Source organism: Geotrypetes seraphini, chromosome 5 (genome assembly GCF_902459505.1).
Source record: "Geotrypetes seraphini chromosome 5, aGeoSer1.1, whole genome shotgun sequence".
NCBI lineage: Eukaryota > Metazoa > Chordata > Amphibia > Gymnophiona > Dermophiidae > Geotrypetes > Geotrypetes seraphini.
In genome coordinates, this window is record NC_047088.1 from 99,597,297 (window position 1) to 99,615,125 (window position 17,829).

General features: G+C 45.1%; 1 protein-coding gene across 3 annotated transcripts in view; it reads left to right on the forward strand.

Moving 5' to 3' along the window:
- LOC117360271 (complement C2-like) overlaps positions 1 to 17,829 on the forward strand; it is a 116,377-nt gene that overhangs the window by 23,091 nt on the left and 75,457 nt on the right. For all 3 annotated transcript variants that reach the window (XM_033943944.1, XM_033943945.1, XM_033943946.1), the window contains exons 3-4: positions 6,430 to 6,615; positions 15,078 to 15,251. In XM_033943944.1, coding sequence (XP_033799835.1) covers positions 6,430 to 6,615; positions 15,078 to 15,251 — 360 coding nt within the window. The remainder of the gene's footprint in view (positions 1 to 6,429; positions 6,616 to 15,077; positions 15,252 to 17,829) is intronic.

The window sequence follows — 17,829 nt, forward strand, 5'->3', positions numbered from 1 at the left end:
CGGGAATAGACTGGAACATTGGACACTCAAATTGAACGAGAGAAACTAAATTCCTAGAGGCGATGAGGGACTGTTTCATGGAGCAGCTGGTCACGGAACCAATGCGAGGGGATGCCACTCTGGACCTAATCCTCAACGGGCTAGAGGGACCCGCAAAGGAGGTGGTAGTACTAGCACCATTAGGGAACAGCGACCACAGCATGATCCAGTACAAATTAAACATAGGGACATCAAAGGTGAAAAGAACCACAACGACAGCACTCAACTTCAGAAAAGAAAACTACGAGGCCATGAGGAAAATGGTGGGAAAAAAGCTCAGCAACAGCTCAGGGAAGATGAAGACCATAGAGGAAGCCTGGACCCTGCTTAAGGGCACAGTGCATGAGGCACAAGACCTGTACGTCCCAAGGTTTAGGAAAGGGTGCAAAAAAAATCGAGCTAGAAACCCAGCGTGGATAACAAATGCAGTAAAAGAAGCGATAAGTGACAAGAAATCATCCTTCAGAAAATGGAAAATGGACCCAACAATGGAAAACCAAAAAGAGCACAAAAGACACCAGAAAAAATGCCATCGAGAGGTCAGGAAAGCAAAAAGAGAATATGAGGAAAGACTGGCAGGAGAAGCAAGAAACTTCAAACCCTTCTTCAGGTATGTGAAAGGGAAACAACCAGCCAGAGAGGAAGTGGGACCACTGGACGACGGAGACAAGAAAGGAGTGATAAAGGAGGAAAAAGAGATAGCTGACAGGTTAAACAAATTCTTCTCGTCAGTCTTCACGAGAGAGGACACATCCAATATCCCAGAACCCGAGGAGATTATAAGCGGAGACCACAATGAAAAGCTGGTCCAACTAGAGGCGACCCGAGAGAATGTACTCTGACAGATAGACAGACTGAAGAGCGACAAATCACCGGGTCCGGACGGCATCCACCCAAGGGTAATAAAAGAACTGAGAAACGAAATAGCGGAAACACTTTGTCAAATATGTAATCTATCCATGAAAACCGGGCAGATCCCAGAGGACTGGAAAATAGCAAATGTCACGCCCATCTTTAAGAAGGGATCAAGGGGTGACCCGGGAAACTACAGGCCGGTGAGCTTGACCTCAGTTCCGGGAAAGATGATGGAAGCACTAGTTAAGGACACAATCTGCGAACACATAGAAAACAAGGGACAACTAAAGGCGAGCCAGCACGGCTTCTGCAAGGGAAGGTCGTGCCTCACAAACTTACTGTACTTCTTTGAGGGAATAAACAGCCAGATAGATAAGGGGAAATCCATAGACATCATTTACCTTGACTTCCAAAAAGCCTTCGACAAGGTACCTCACGAACGGCTACTTAAAAAGCTGTGGAACCACGGAGTGCAAGGGGATATCCACCGATGGATCAAACACTGGCTGGCAGGCAGGAAACAGAGGGTTGGAGTAAAGGGTCATTACTCAGACTGGCAGTGGGTCACGAGCGGGGTTCCACAGGGGTCGGTGCTGGGACCGCTCCTGTTCAATATATTTATTAACGACGTGGAGACGGGGACAAAATGTGAGGTTATCAAATTTGCCGACGACACCAAACTCTGCAGCAGGGTTAGAAGCACAGAAGACTGCGAAGACCTGCAAAGGGACCTAACGAGACTGGAAGAATGGGCAAAAAGTGGCAAATGAGTTTTAACATAGAGAAATGCAAGGTCATGCATGTAGGAAAAAAGAACCCAATGTTCAGCTACAAAATGGGGGGATCATTGCTAGGGGTGAGCAACCTTGAAAGAGACCTGGGGGTGATGGTGGACTCAACATTGAAATCATCGGCACAATGTGCGACAGCCTCAAAGAAAGCGAACAGAATGTTGGGCATCATTAAAAAGGGTATCACGACCAGGACGAAGGAAGTCATCATGCCGATGTATCGTGCAATAGTGCGCCCACATCTGGAATACTGTGTCCAGTACTGGTCGCCGCACCTCAAAAAGGACATGGCAGTACTTGAGGGGGTCCAGAGAGAGAGCAACTAAACTGATAAAAGGTATGGAAAATTATTCATACGCTGACAGGTTGAAAATGCTGGGGTTGTTCTCCCTGGAAAAGCGGAGACTTAGAGGAGACATGATGGAAACCTTCAAAATCCTAAAGGGCATAGAGAGGGTAGACAGGGATAGATTCTTCAGACTGTGGGGAACCACAAGTACTAGGGGTCACTCAGAGAAACTGAAAGGGGACAGGTTTAGAACAAATGCTAGGAAGTTCTTTTTTACCCAGAGGGTGGTGGACACGTGGAATGCGCTTCCGGAGGATGTGATAGGCCAGAACACATTGCAGGGGTTCAAGGAAGGTTTGGATAGGTTCCTAGAGGATAAGGGGATTGAGGGGTACAGATAGAACTAGTGGTAGGTTACAGATAGAACTAGAGGTAGGTTATGGAATAGTCAGAAATCACTTCACAGGTCACAGAACTGATGGGCCGCCGCGGGAGCGGATCGCTGGGCGCGATGGACCTCTGGTCTGACCCAGTGGAGGCAACTTCTTATGTTCTTATGTTCTTATGTATATTGGTCATTCTCTCCCCCTCCTCACAATTACCTCTTACTTTCCGATTTCTCTTTTTCTCCACTCCTGCTCCCTCTCCATGCTTACATGTTTGTTTCTATCTTTATTCTTCCCTCTGGCTGACTAATCTAATCTAATCTAATCTAAACCTTAAGTTTATATACCGCATCATCTCCATGAGTATGGAGCTCGACACGGTTTACAAGAACTTAAAATAGTGGGTAGAGAAGAAGAAAAAGGATTACATGAACTTATTTGTAGAAGGGTGGAGAGAAAGGGGGGAAGGATAGAGCTACAATTTGCTGAAAAGCCAGGTTTTCAGTTGTTTGCGGAATAACTGAAGGGAGCTCAGGTTCCGCAGTGGGGTGGTGAGGTCGTTCCAAAGACCTGTGATTTTGAAGAGAAGGGATTTTCCTAGTTTGCCTGCATAGTGGATGCCGCGTGGAGAGAGGAAGGCTAGTTTAAGCCTTTGGGCAGTTCTGGAGGAGTCGGGACTGGAGGAGTTGAAAGACAGTGGGATAAGAGGAGGGAGGATTCCGTGAATGATCTTGAAAGCCAGGCAGGAACATTTGAAATGGATTCTGGAGATTATTGGGAGCCAGTGAAGTTTGGCAAGGAGTGGGGAGGCATGGTCAGATTTGCGTTTTGAGAAGATCAGTTTGGTTGCAGTATTCTGGATTAGCTGGAGTCTTAGAATGCTTTTTTTTTATAGATTTAAGTAGATGGCGTTGCAGTAATCTAGTTTGGAGAGGATGATGGATTGGACAAGGATGGCAAAGTGTTGTTGGCTGAAGTAGGATCTAGCTTTCCTCAGCATGTGAAGGCTGAAAAAGCATGATTTTGCCAAGGAGTTGAGGTGGTCATTGAGGGAGAGAGAGGAATCGATAGTGATACCAAGGACTTTGCATGAGAATTTGAGCTGTAGTGTATCGCCTGTGGGTAGTGTGAAAAGTGTGGGCAGCAGTGTTCCCGCTAAGGTGCGTTGGCCTGCGCTCGCGCACAAAATATTACATCGCAGCGCAAAGTTTCTCTTCACAGCGCACACACGCGTCGCAAAGGTAAGGGGAGGTAAGGTAAGGGGACGCATTGGGGGGATTGCACTTCCCCACAATTGCCATGCTTCGGTTCCTCTTCTTCCTTCCTTCCTCCCCCCCCCCCCCCCGCGGGACCCTGCGGCACCATCAACTCTTACTCCCTCTAATGTCGGCCCTGCAGCTCCAGACTTCCTCGCACCTTCTCCCCTCCCCCTTTGGATCGCTATTATTTTAAATGTTATAGCCGCGGAGCTGTATCCATCAGTGGAGATGTCTAACCTCGGCCTGCCCCGGAACTCTTACTGCAACAGTGACTTCCTGTTCCTGCCTAGACGGGCGTCTGCTGCAGTAAGAGTTCCGGGGCAGGCCGAGGTTAGACATCTCCACTGATGGATACAGCTCCGCGGCTATAACATTTAAAATAATAGCGATCCAAAGGGGGAGGGGAGAAGGTGCGAGGAAGTCTGGAGCTGCAGGGCCGACATTAGAGGGAGTAAGAGTTGATGGTGCCGCAGGGTCCCGCGGGGGGGGGGGGGGGAGGAAGGAAGGAAGAAGAGGAACCGAAGCATGGCAATTGTGGGGAAGTGCAGAGCTGCAGGGAAGAGTGTTGCGGTACCCAGCTGGAGGGAGAAGGAAGATGAGGGAGGGAATTAAAGGAGATGCCAGGGCTTGGAGCATAGGAGGAAGGTATGCCAGTCTAAGGGAAAAGGAAGGGGGAGATGTGAGAGCATGGAGGGGGAGCGAAAGATGGAAGAAAAGGAAAGGAGAGAGATGCCAGAGAATCAGGGAAGGGGAGATACCAGACTATGAGGAGAGGTGTGGGAGAGGGAAGGCGAGGAGAGAGATGCCAGACCAATGGGGTGAAAGGAGAGATGGAAGGGGGAGGCATACAGTTTCTGGAAGGGGCATAGAAGGAGAGAAGATGCCATATAGGGGAAGAGAGACGGCAGACAGTGAATGGAAGGAAGAGAGTTACAAGAAGATGAGGAAAGGAGAAACCACAGAAGACAAAGGTAGAAAAAAATTTCTATTTATTTATTGCTTTAGGAGACATGTGTCACTGTTTCTGTGAAGCATTGTATGCAGAGTCCAGCTTCTTGCTGGTTCAATTTAACCTTTGTCTATGTATTTTTATTTTATCCCCCCTTTTACAAAACTGTGAAGCGTTTTTAGCACCAGCCTTGGTGGTAGCAGCTCTGATGCTCAGAATTTTATGAGCATCAGAGCTGTTACCTCCGTAGCTAAAATCCACACTACAGTTTTGTAAAAGAGGGAGGGGTTAGTTTGTGATTACATATTCCTTACTAGGCGAAGGTGTTTTCTGTGTTCTGTGTGTTCGAAAGACATGGTTTTCTGTTAGGATTGACGGTGTAGGATTGATCTGTGCTGGTCTGGCTTGTTTAGTTTTACAATGGGTGTATTGATGTACTGCTCACTGCAATATGTAAGATGCTGCCTTTTCCTAGGTACTCATGTGTGACGTGTGGTTTGTTACTAAAAATCATGTTTTTCTTACAGATGGGGGGGGGTGCCAAAAAATGATGGGCCCCGGATGTTACATATGCTAGGTACGCCACTGTATGTAAAGATACCAGAAAGCTGGCGTAGCAAAAACTTCTAAGTTTTGAGTATTTAACCCTCCCACAATCTCACGGGCACTCGTTTCAAGTTTATTGAGATTTTGATTTAAACGCAATATCAAATATTTTCAATGCGTATAACAAAAATAAATTTGGGGAAATAAATAAAACCATTTGAACCAGTGTTCCCGCTAAGCTGCGCTGGCGTGCGCTGGCGCACAAAATATTACATCGCAGCGCACACGTTTCTCGTCACAGCGCACGATCGGAAGAGGCGTACGGCAGATGGCAGGGCGGCGAGAGGAGAATCGGGCGAGTTGGCTCATAACTTGCTGGCGCCCGATATTTTTGGCTCACGGTGAAAAAAGTTTGCTCACAACACCCGCCCGCTTAGAGGGAACACTGGTGGGCAGGTGTTCGAATTTTGGGCCGAGCCAGAGTAGTTTTGTTTTTGATTCGTTTAGTTTCATCTGTACCGAGAGGGACCAGGCACGGAGTCTCATTATGCAAGCTGTGATGTTTTCGTGGAGGTTGGTGAGGTTCTGGTCAGTCTCAAGGAGGACAAGGATGTCATCTGCATAAGTGTAGATTGTTTCCAGGGGGGATAGTTGAAAGAGTTTCAGAGAGGACACGTAGATGTTAAAGAGAATAGGGGAAAGGGGTGATCCTTGAGGGACACCGCAAGATGGAGTCCAAGGAATGGACATGGTGCCATTTGTGTTGACGGTGTAGGAACGGGAGCGTAAGAAGTTTGAGAACCACATTAGGACGGTGGAGTCGATTCCAATCTCGGAGAGTTGGTAAAGTAGTATGTCGTGGTGGACGACATCAAAAGCAGCGGAAAGATCGAATTGTAATAGGACAGCGAATTTGTTACGTGAGTGTAGTTGTTGTACCTTTTCCCCCTCCCTCATGTGATTGTAGCCATATCCAAGTCTGCTTCTGCTATGGTGATCTCCAAGTTTGTGATGTTGTTAACAATATTTTGAGCATTTGCATTCATAATTCTTCAAATTCAGGCTTTGCCATTCTGTCTGGTTTTGTTTTCTTCTCATTTTTCTATCAACTATTTTGTGGCTTTCTCTTGTCTATCTCTTGTTTGCTGTCTTCTGCATAAACTAGCATCCCAACTCCACGCCAATGATTATATAGCTAAACTAAAAGGATAAATGCCTTCTAGATGAGATAATAAGAGGCTCATTCTAGTGAAACTGTTGAGAATGGCATTTTTATATACTAAGCTTTTCATTTCTCACCTGTGTACTTTGACAGCATACATGTGTGTTGGGTCCATCAACTTGGAGAATGGTCACGTCTATCCTCGCAAGAAAATGTATCGTGTGGGTGATATAATTCACTTTGAATGTGAGGAAGGCTATGGAATGTTTGGTTCACCCAACAGGACCTGCCTTCCCAATGGCGAGTGGAGCGGGAGCATCACTATTTGTGACAAGGGAGGTGAGTAACCTTATTATTTCCAGAGTCAAATCTATATAGTCCTATATTCACTACTGGAATTTGTTCATACAGAGCAGACACCCTGCCTCTTTTCCTCTAATGCAGGCGCGCAATTCAGTCCTGAAGCCCACAAATGAGTCTGATTTTCAGGGTAGCTAAGCTATGCAAAATTACCGGTAACCTGTTTCTTAAGCCAAACATATGTCTTATATATATTCATTATGTTTATCCTGAAATCAGGATTGTTGTTCTTTAAGGCTAGATTTGTATATCCCAACTGAAAAGTCTAATGTCAATTGTTGACTCACAGAGAAGAGTCTCTAGACTTTCTGTCATCTCTATTGCAACTTGTGGACTCACAAGGATAATAATCTGATCTTTCTTACCATATCCTATATCATTTATTTATTTATTTATTTATTTATTTAGATTTTTATCCCGTCCTCCCAATAGCTCAGAACGGTTTACAATTGAACATACACACTGCGGAGTAAATTAGACATATAAGTAGTACAACAGGTTTAGTGGGTGGATTTATAGTTTTTGGAGAGAGTTGAATACAGGGGGATTGAGCAAAGAGAGAGAGGGGGGAAATACAGTAGTTTAAGGAAAGTTATAAGCGTATGGGTGCAATGTTTTTTTTTTTTTTTTTTTTTTTTTAAGTGGATAGAGTAAGAGAGGAATACTGGAATTTCGGGAAGGAGATAGGGGAGCGGAGGGTGGGGCTTATGGGGGGGAGAGATAGAGGGGAGCTTTAATTGAAGAGGAGGGTCTTTACTGATTTACGGAATGCTAATAATGAGTTCTGTTGTCTAAGTTGGGGGGGAAGTTGGTTCCAGAGGTGAGGAATGAAGTGGCTGTAGGATCGTTTGTGGGCAGTTTCTGTGAGCAGGGATCTTCCGGGGGGGACGCATAGGCGTGTCTCTGACTTTGAGCGGAGGGTGCGAGTGGGGTTGTAGATGGGAAGCTTGGATTTTATATAGGAGGGAGTGGTGGAGTAGATTCTCTTGTGGGCAATTGCTAGGGCTTTGAAAATACAGCGTTGGCTAATTGGGAGCCAGTGTTCAGCATGGAGTGCCGGGGAGATGGAATCGCGGTAGTTGAGGTTGTGTAGGAGGCGGATGGCTGCATTTTGGACCCGTTGGAGGCGTTTGATATTATTTTTGGTTAGTCCGTTAAATAGCGCGTTACAATAATCCATTCTGGAGAGGACATATGCGTATAGGAGTTGGGCGAGGTCTGGTTTGGAGATGTAGGGTTTGATCTTTTTCAGTTGGCGAAGGTAGTAGAAGGAGGTGGAGACTACTTGGGATATGTGGTTGGATAAGGATAGGTGTCCGTCTAGGGTTACTCCTAGGCTGCGAACTTGATCTGCTGCCGTTAGTCGAGTGGAATCCCATGTTAGTGTAGGTCGTAGGTATTTGGTGTTTTTGTTTCTGATCCATAGGAGTTCGGTTTTGGAGGCGTTTAGTTGAAGCTTGTTGTTTGACATCCAAGTTTTCATGTCCGTGAGGCAGAGTTCGAGGTTAGCAATTTGGGATGGCCGGTTTTCGCCTAAGGGGAGGAGCAGCTGGATGTCATCTGCATAAGAGTGGATTTTGATTTTATATTTTTGTGCTATGTCGATGACGGGTTTGATGTAGAGGTTGAATAGGAGGGGGGATAGAAGGGCGCCTTGAGGAACGCCATATTTGATAGGTTTAGGGTTAGATTTATTTGTACCTAGTAGGACTGTTTGGGTCCTTTGGTGAAGGAAGGAGGTGATCCATTGGAGGGCTGTGTCTTTGATTCCGAGGTCGTGGAGCCTAGATGTGAGTAGGTGATGGTCAACTGTGTCGAAGGCAGCGCTAAGGTCAAGTAGGACTAGTAGGGCGTCGTTGCCTTTGTCCAGTATTGACCAGCTGTCGTCAATGATATCAATGAGAGCTGATTCTGTGCTGTGGCCCTTGCGGAAGCCGGATTGGACTGGGGATAGGGCAGCTTGTTCTTCGATGAAAGGGTGTAGGCGATGGAGTACGATTCGTTCAAGGAGTTTGGAGACAATTGGGAGGTTGGAGACTGGGCGATAGTTGCCAGGTTCATTAGGATCAAGGGAGGGTTTTTTGAGAGTGGGCTTGATAATAGCTGATTTCCAGCTGAGGGGGACAGTTCCAGTAGTTAGAGAGGTGTTAATGATGGGGAGGATGGATTCTGCCATGGCGTCTCCGGCAGCCAGCAGGAGGCTGGATGGGCAGGGGTCGAGGATGGTGTTGGAGGGTTTAAGTTCTCTCAAGGTTTCGAGGACCTCCGCATGAGTGGCTAGGTGAAATTGGGAGAGAGAGGCGGAAGGGGGGGTGTATGGAGTTGGTTGGAGCTGAGTGGGAGTGGGCTTGGTGTTGAGGTCGAGGTTAGCTCGGATGTTTTGTATTTTGGACTGGAAGAAGTCCGAGAGAGTTTCGCTATTGAGTTCTGTTTGGTTGATTTGATTATTCCTTTGGGCGTTGGTGAAGAGATGGTTGGTGAGGGTGAATAGTTGTTTTGATCTGGAAGGGGCTTGTTGTAGGAGATGAGAGTAGTAGGTCTTTTTTGCTTCTAGAATGGCAGCTTTGTATGTGGTGGATATGTTTTTCCAGTGGGATTTGGTTTCAATGTTCGGATGTTTGGCCCAGATCCTTTCTGCTTTCCTCAGGGATCGTTTTATGGATCGGAGGTCATTAGTGTACCAGGGAGCAGGTGCTTTGTTGGTGATTGTTTGGGTTGTTTTTGTCTGGACCAGGTTATTATAGAGGGATTGGATGTTAGAGTGCCATGTGGCGGCTGCCAGGTCAATTGATAGGGGATGTTGGGTATAGGATTCGTTTAGGGTACGAATACCTGCGGTCATATCTTGAGGGTTGACCGAATTAGGAAGTTGACGTTGGGTGGGGGGGGTGGGATCTTTACGTGGGATTAGGGTAGTACCGAGTGGGAGTTCGAATTCAATGAGGTGGTGGTCTGACCATGGCACAGGTGTGGAGGTGTAGGTTTGCAGGGGTTTTGTCGTTGGGTCTTTGAGGGTGAAAAGCAAGTCTAAGATGTTGCCTGCTGAGTGAGTGGGGGTGGTTATAGTTTGGTGGAATCCTAGGTCGGAGAGGGAGGAGAGGAAGTTGTCTATTTGTCCTGAGGTGTTGGGGTAGTCTGGGAAATTGAAATCTCCTAGGATTGTCATGTGTTTGTGTGAGATGGTTAGTTCAGTGATGAATTCGAGGAGGGTTTCTAGGGTATCTGCTGGGGAGTTGGGGGTTCTGTAGAGGAGTATGAGGGCGGTTTTTTGTTTTTGGCCTAAAGTGAACGCAATAGCTTCTAGGGAGGGAATGTTGATGGAGTTTATTAGTTTTGGTGTGGCGGAGGTTTTGATAATGGAAGTCACTCCACCTCCTTTTCCAGTGGTACGTGAGCAGGTTAGAGCCTGGTAGCCTGGGGGACATAGTTCGCCTAGTGTTATCCCCTCGTTGTCTTGGAGCCAGGTTTCGGTGATCATGAGGGCGTCCCAAGTCTTGTCGCAGATGAGGTCATGTAGGAGGAAGGATTTGTTGTTGACTGATCTTGCATTGATGAGTGCCAATTTGAGTGTGTTGTGAGAGGGGGTTTGTGGCGAGGGAAGAATGGGGATGAGGTTGGCAGGGTTTCTGGAACGGCTTTTTTTAGGTTGGGGGGAGATATCACCGTATCTGCCTTGGCCTGTAATAATGGGGATGGTAAAGTATAGTGTTGTAAGAAGTGTAGTGGGAATGGTGGGGGTGGGGATGGGCGGGAGGGTGGTTTGTAAAGTGGTGGGAGGAGGGGCGGGGAAGGTGGTGGCCTGGATAGTTGGTGGCATGGCAGGAGGGGGGATTGGGCGTTAGGAAGGAGGGATTCAGGGGAAACTCTCTGTCAGGGGAAACTCGGTTTGGTTCTATTGGTGAGTTAGAGTTTGGTGTGAGTCAGTTTTTATAGAATTAGATCTGGAGCTTGGAGTTGAAGTGTTATTATTGGTCAGCTGGAGGAGCAAGTGGAGGAGAGAAAGCTGGGGGATAGAAAAGGAAGGAGTCAGAGAGCAATCAGTTAAGTTAAAGAGGATTGAGTAAAATACTGTTACTGGTTATAGTAGTTGTGTGGTCATGTATGCTGAATGCTAGTTAGAGAGCATGCAGTTAAACAAACAATAGAGGTCTGCTATCCAGTGTCAGGAGGGGGGCGGAGCAGGGCTCCCACGCTCCTCTCTCGGTGCAGGGGATGAAAAAATGAAGGCAGGCACCTCCGGTGAAGTTTTCTGTGTTAAGGCTGCTCTCCTGTGTCGGGAGGGGGGCGGAGCAGGGCTCCCACGCTCCTCTCTCGATGCAGGGGCTGAAAAATGGAGGCAGGTACCTTCGATGAAGTTTTTTGTGTCAAGGCTGCTTTCCTGTGTCGGGAGGGGGGCGGAGCAGGGCTCCCACGCTCCTCTCTCGATGCAGGGGCTGAAAAATGGAGGCAGGCACCTCCGATGAAGATTTTTGTGTCAAGGCTGCTTTCCTGTGTCGGGAGGGGGGCGGAGCAGGGCTCCCACGCTCCTCTCTCGATGCAGGGGCTGAAAAATGGAGGCAGGCACCTCCGATGAAGATTTTTGTGTCAAGGCTGCTTTCCTGTGTCGGGAGGGGGGCGGAGCAGGGCTCCCACGCTCCTCTCTCGATGCAGGGGCTGAAAAATGGAGGCAGGCACCTCCGATGAAGATTTTTGTGTCAAGGCTGCTTTCCTGTGTCGGGAGGGGGGCGGAGCAGGGCTCCCACGCTCCTCTCTCGAGGCAGGGGCTGAAAAATGGAGGCAGGCACCTCCGATGAAGATTTTTGTGTCAAGGCTGCTTTCCTGTGTCGGGAGGGGGGCGGAGCAGGGCTCCCACGCTCCTCTCTCGATGCAGGGGCTGAAAAATGGAGGCAGGCACCTCCGATGAAGATTTTTGTGTCAAGGCTGCTTTCCTGTGTCGGGAGGGGGGCGGAGCAGGGCTCCCACGCTCCTCTCTCGATGCAGGGGCTGAAAAATATCAGTGCTTATTAAACCAGTCCTTGAGGCACATCTTATCCCATGTAAATCTATCTCATGCATATTCATTATGGATATCCTGAAAACCTGATAGAACTAGGTATGCCTCGAGGACTGGGTTGAGAAGCATTGGTCTATACACTGTAACTTGACTGACATAGTTAAGTTTCAAGTTTATTAAAAAAAATTATTATACTACCTAATCAGGCTTCTAGGCAGTGTACATCAAAAGGTAATTAAAAATGACATTTAAATAGTAAATTAAAACAACTAGATTAATAAATATAAACATAACTGGGGAAAGTTGGTATGACAGACAGATGGAGAGATGAACCTGAATGAAAGGAAAGTGGGGTAGACCTACAAAATTAAAAGAAAAGGAACATGGAAGGGACAAACAAAAGGTGCGGGAATAATCTTGGGTGAGGAATGTCAAGCTGTCCTTATGAGGACAGTTGCAATTCAAAGGCGTCTAAACAAAAAGGTTTTTAATTGGGATTTGAAATCATTTAGATTTGATTCTTCTCTTAGGTAGTTTGATATGGAGTTCCAGAGGGAGGGTTCAGTAACTGAAAAAAATATTTGATCGCATGGTGTTAATATGTTTTAGAGATGGAATATTGAGAAGATGTGTAACGGAACGAAGGGTTTTAAGAGGGGTGTAGGGAATAAGAAGTCTATTGATGGATTCTGGTTGATTACTGGATCTGGTTTTAAATGTTAGTAACACTCTATCCTCTATTTTTATAGTCTCTAATAAAACTTGACTCATATAGTTCATACTCTAGCCACTCTTCCAATTTCTCTAGTATAATTTGTAGACTTACACTCTTTCTAGAGTAGCTGCTGTGACTGCTTGATAATAATAGCTTCTCTCTATATAGTCACTGTTGTACCCTGAGGATACAAATGAATGACCCTGTAATTCATCTTAAATAGCTGTTGTAACATGTTGTCTCCTATTATACTCTAATAAACTAGAGACTGTAGGAAGAGCATCTTTTTTTTTCATATTTATTTTTAAGATTTTTCAAATTTATACAAGCATACAATCTTGTCACAGAAAATAGGGTTACAATAAAGAAGAAATTATAATAAAGAAAATAATCCTCAAAACTTCAAATACAATTATTGTCTCTCTAATTAAACCTCCATAAAAAGGAAACAGACCTAGAAAGAAAGGCAAGATGTAAGAAAAATCGACAGAAATAGCTACAAAATTTTACTTTTAACACTCACAACTAAACTGAATAATCAACCTGATTTTATTAATAGACTTCTAATCCCGTATAGCACTCCAAAATCTCTCCGTTCAACCTCCCAAAATCTCTTAGTTATACTTTCCTTAAAATCTATTAATACGTTGCGCTCCAATAACTTTGCTGTTACTACTCTGTGGAATTCATTACCGATCCATCTGCGCTACGAATCTGATATAAAACAATTTAAAACTAAATTAAAAACATTTTTATTCCAAGATGCTTTTGGATAACAATTGCCCTTTTAAGGGCTAAATTTAAAATTTAAATTTCTGCTACTTTTTACCCAACCGATTGTTTTATCCTTTTATGTCTCACCTTTTCTATATTAATTGTAGTTCATCCCTACTACCCCATTGTTGTGTAGTCTGTATGTCTCTGACTTTTATCCATTATCCCATTTTTATAAGTTTATATGTAATTTATTATTTGTTTTTATATTGTTAGCCACTTAGAAACCAGAATAAGCATCTAAAAAATATTTTAATAAACTTGAAACTTGAAATATATTGTAAAGAAAAGCTAGATTCCAACTGACGGATATAAGTGCTAATTATCAGTTAATTTCCACTGCATCAACCTTTAAGCATGTAGAGATTGCTATCAGAACTGGAGGTTTCCTTGATTCCAGAAAACTTTTCAGGTGCTTAGGGTTAAAGAATACATACGTTTTCTTCTCCAATTTAATAAGACACTTACAAGGAAATTGCAAAAAGAATGTCCCTTTAAGATCTACTACCTGAGATTTAAAGGCTAAAAAAGCCTTTTGTAGGAAGAGCATCTTATCCCAAACAGCTGACAAGGGTAAAGACCAAAGGCAGAGATGGGTCATAAGGGCCATCCTATTTTGAGCTGTTTGGATTTACTTTCGAAGCCTTCCTAGCGTAAGTCCAACCAATATAATGATAGGTCCTAGTGCTAAGCAATCAATATTTGAAAAAATATCTATGTACATGAAAAAGAGTTCATGTCAATTATTTTATACTGAGTTCATAGAAACATAGAAAGATGACGGCAGATAAGGGCCATAGCCCATCAAGTCTGCCCACACTATTTACCCACCCTCTTAAATCTACTGACCCGCTCATTCAGTCCTAGTGACCCTATCCCTTGGCATGACCTCGTAGGGATCCCACATAGGTATCCCATTTGTTCTTGAAGTCTGAGATGCTGCGCGCCTCGACCACCTGCACTGGTGGTCCCCCAAATCATGCATGGGAAGAAAGAGGTAACACACTAGATTAGAGGGAAAGAGGAAGGGAATATGATAGGAGGGACATGAGGGAAATTAAGAAGGAACAGAGGAAACACTGAGTACAAAGGTGTAAAGAAGAAGGGAAATATTGCAAGAACATAAAAACATAAGAATTGCCGCTAGTGGTCCATCCTGCCCAGCTGTCCACTCACGCGGCAGCCCTCTGGTCAAAGACCAGCATCCTAACTGAGACTAGCATACGTCCTTGTTCAGCAGGAACTTGTCTAACATAGTAACATAGTAGATGACGGCAGATAAAGACCCAAATGGTCCATCCAGTCTGCCCAACCTGATTCAATTTAAATTTTTTTAAAATTGTTTTCTTCTTAGCTATTTCTGGGCAAGAATCCAAAGCTCTACCTGGTACTGTGCTTGGGTTCCTACTGCCAAAATCTCCGTTAAAACCTACTCCAGCCCATCTACACCCTCCCAGCCACTGAAGCCCTCCCCAGCCCATCCCTGTAGGGTGTTTTCCCCTTTGACAGACTCCGGAAGAGCGTTCCAGTTTTCCACCACTCTCTGGGTAAAGAAGAATAGGAGGGGAGTAGGAGATGGGAGTTGTGAAAAAAGATGCTGGTTGGACGAAACAAAAGAAGAGGAAAAATGCTAAGGAGAGAGTGAATTACTGAGAGAAGCAGTTATTCAAATTTTCATATAGCCCTTTCAATGTTTTTGGCCTTTTGTATAAAAGTTTGAGAACCCAGTGCAATAGGATCCTAATCTGCTTAGCATATAGTAGGCATTCTAGATGGCCCATGCTATATTGATCAGCTGTCATATTTTGTGTTTCTCTGATTCTGTAGGCTCACACAGGTGGCCTTGCTTTTATTCTTTCTAATGGTCCTGCTCTATATCTTCATTCTATTCTCCCTGCTGTGATGTAACTGCTGTGATTGGCATTCTAGTATCTTTACAATCTTAGTCTCTCTCCACAGAGAACTTTTGCCCCAATCCTGGGATTCCCCTAGGAGGGTATCGCCAAGGAAGGCTCTTTGAGGAAGGAAAGGTGGTCCGGTACAGCTGCTTTCAGAATTTAGTTCTGCGAGGGTCCTCTTCTCGCACTTGCAAGACAGATGGGCAGTGGTCAGGCAAAGAGCCCAGGTGTGAGGGTGAGTATCCTTTCTCCTCCAGCCTCACCACAAACCATGTCAAAGCATCTTCATGAAGAGAATTATTACTGAAATGTAAAGATGCATCTTTATGTTGATTTAGAGGAGAAATTAAAAATATTTGGGAAGCAGTCTTCCACAACATTTGTATGGCTAAGTAACGATTGAAACCCACAGAGTGGCTGTCTGAAAACTGCCCTCTTTCAGGATAGCTTGAAGAATGCAGGCTGGTCCTCAAAATACATACTTAAAGATGTATTTATTGTAAGTGATCTAGGGGAGGTGCTTTGGGCATGTCAACTGTTTTTTAAAAAGTCTATACCAGGGGTGGGCAACTCTGGTCCTCGAGGGCCCAAATCCAGTCGGGTTTTCAGGATTTCCCCAATGAATATGCATGAGATCTATTTGCACGCATTGCTTTCAATACATATTCATTGGGGAAATCCTGAAAACCCGACTGGATTCGGGCCCTCGAGGACCGGAGTTGCGCACCCCTAGTCTATACCTCGGGATGGAGTGGGCAGTGGGCTCAGCTGAAACAAGGAGTAAATACCAAAGATGCTAGAGGATTTCTACACAAGCAAGGGGGAATTCTATAAATGCATCCAAATTAGGTGCAAAACTAGTATTCTGCAAAGGACACAGTGCCTGGAGCACCTTTTACAGCATGGGTCTCAAAGTCCCTCCTTGAGGGCTACAATCCAGTCGGGTTTTCAGGATTTCTCCAATGAATATGCATGAGATCTATGTGCATGCACTGTTTTCAATGCATATTCATTTGGGAAATCTTGAAAACCGATTGGATTGCGGCCCTTAAGGTTTGAGATCCCTGCTTTACAGAATACTAGCTTAGCACAAACCTCACACCTAACTTTTGGCACGACACATCTGCTGAAACCTGGTATAATTCTGGCACCCAAATAAGCCTAGTCTATAACATTGTGCCTAATTTCTGGGAATGCCCCTGACCTGCCCATTCCCCTTGTGTGAGTTGCATGTTATAAAATGTAGGCATGCATTTTATAGAAAAGGATGCATATAAACCCAAATAGGTGCCAATTAACACCAATTACTGATTGTTAACAACTAATTAACTAATTAGTTTGTGCATGGATCTGGGATCTGCACCCAAATTTGAGCAGCCTATATAGAATCCATGGGACTGGTGCTATTTAACTTATTTATAAATGATCTGGAAATTGGAACGATGAGTGAGGTGATTAAATTTGCAGATGACACTAAACGGTTCAAAGTTGTTAAAACACATGCAGATTGTGAAAAATTGCAGGCAGACCTTAGGAAATCGGAAAATTGGGCGTCCAAATAGCAGATGAAATTTAATGTAGACAAATGCAAAGTGATGCACATTGGGACAAAAAACCTGAATCACAGTTACCGGATGCTAGGGTCCACCTTGGGAATTAGCGCCCAAGAAAAGGATCTGGGTGTCATCATAGACAATACGATGAGATCCGCCCAATGTGCTGCAGTGGCCAAAAAAGCAAATAGGATGTTAGGAATTATTTTAAAGGAATGGTTAACAAGACTATGAATGTTATAATGCCCCATGGTGTGACTTCATCTGGAGTATTGTGTTCAATTTTGGTCTCCTTATCTCAAGAAAGATATAGTGGCACTAGAAAAGATTAAAGAAGAGCGACCAAGATGATAAAGGCGATGGAACTCCTCTCATTTGAGGAAAGTCTAAAATGGTTAGGGCTCTTCAGCTTGGAAAAGAGACGGCTGAGGGGAGATATGATTGAAGTCTACAAAATCCTGAGTGGAGTAGAACGGGTACAAGTGGATCGATTTTTCACTCCATCAAAAATTACAAAGACTAGGGAAATACTTTTAAAACTAATTGGAGGAAAAAAATTATACACTCAGAGAATAGTTAAGCTCTGGAACATGTTGCCAGAGGATGTGGTAAAAGCGGATAGCGTAGTTGGTTTTAAGAAAGGTTTTGACAATTTCCTGGAGGCCAGGGAGAACATGCAGGCCTTCCGGGGGGGAGTGAGCAGTCCTTCGGGGTGGGGGGTGGGACAGGCAGGCAGGCCTTCAGGGGTGGGATGTAGGCTTTTAAGGGAGGGACAAGCCTTTAAGGGGGAACAAGCCTTCAAGGGGGAAACATGCCTTTAGGGGTGGAGTGCAGGCCTTCAGGGGGAACAGACCTTCAGGGGAGAGGGCCCTGGTGTAGAAGTACATGGAGGGAGGGAAGCGGGGGTTCAAAGAGATATGTATATGCCGGACTTTGGGGAGGAAGAAATAGGTCTGAAAATAGAGGAGAGGGATAGAGATGATGGACAATGGGATTTAGAGAGGGAAGGAACAGAAAGGGAGAGAAGTTGGACACAAGGGATGGTGTGGTGGAGGGGGATAGAGATACTGAATAGGAGGATAGTTGGGAAAAGAAAGGGAAAGATGGTGGACCCTGGGGTGGTGGGGAAGGAGGGAGAGATGCTGGATGAAAGGGTAGTTGAGAAAAGGTGGATCTGTGGAGGGAGATAAAAAAAAAAAGGAAAGATGCCAGACCTCCAGGGGAGGGAAGGGAAATGGAAGGGGAGGACAGAGATAGAAG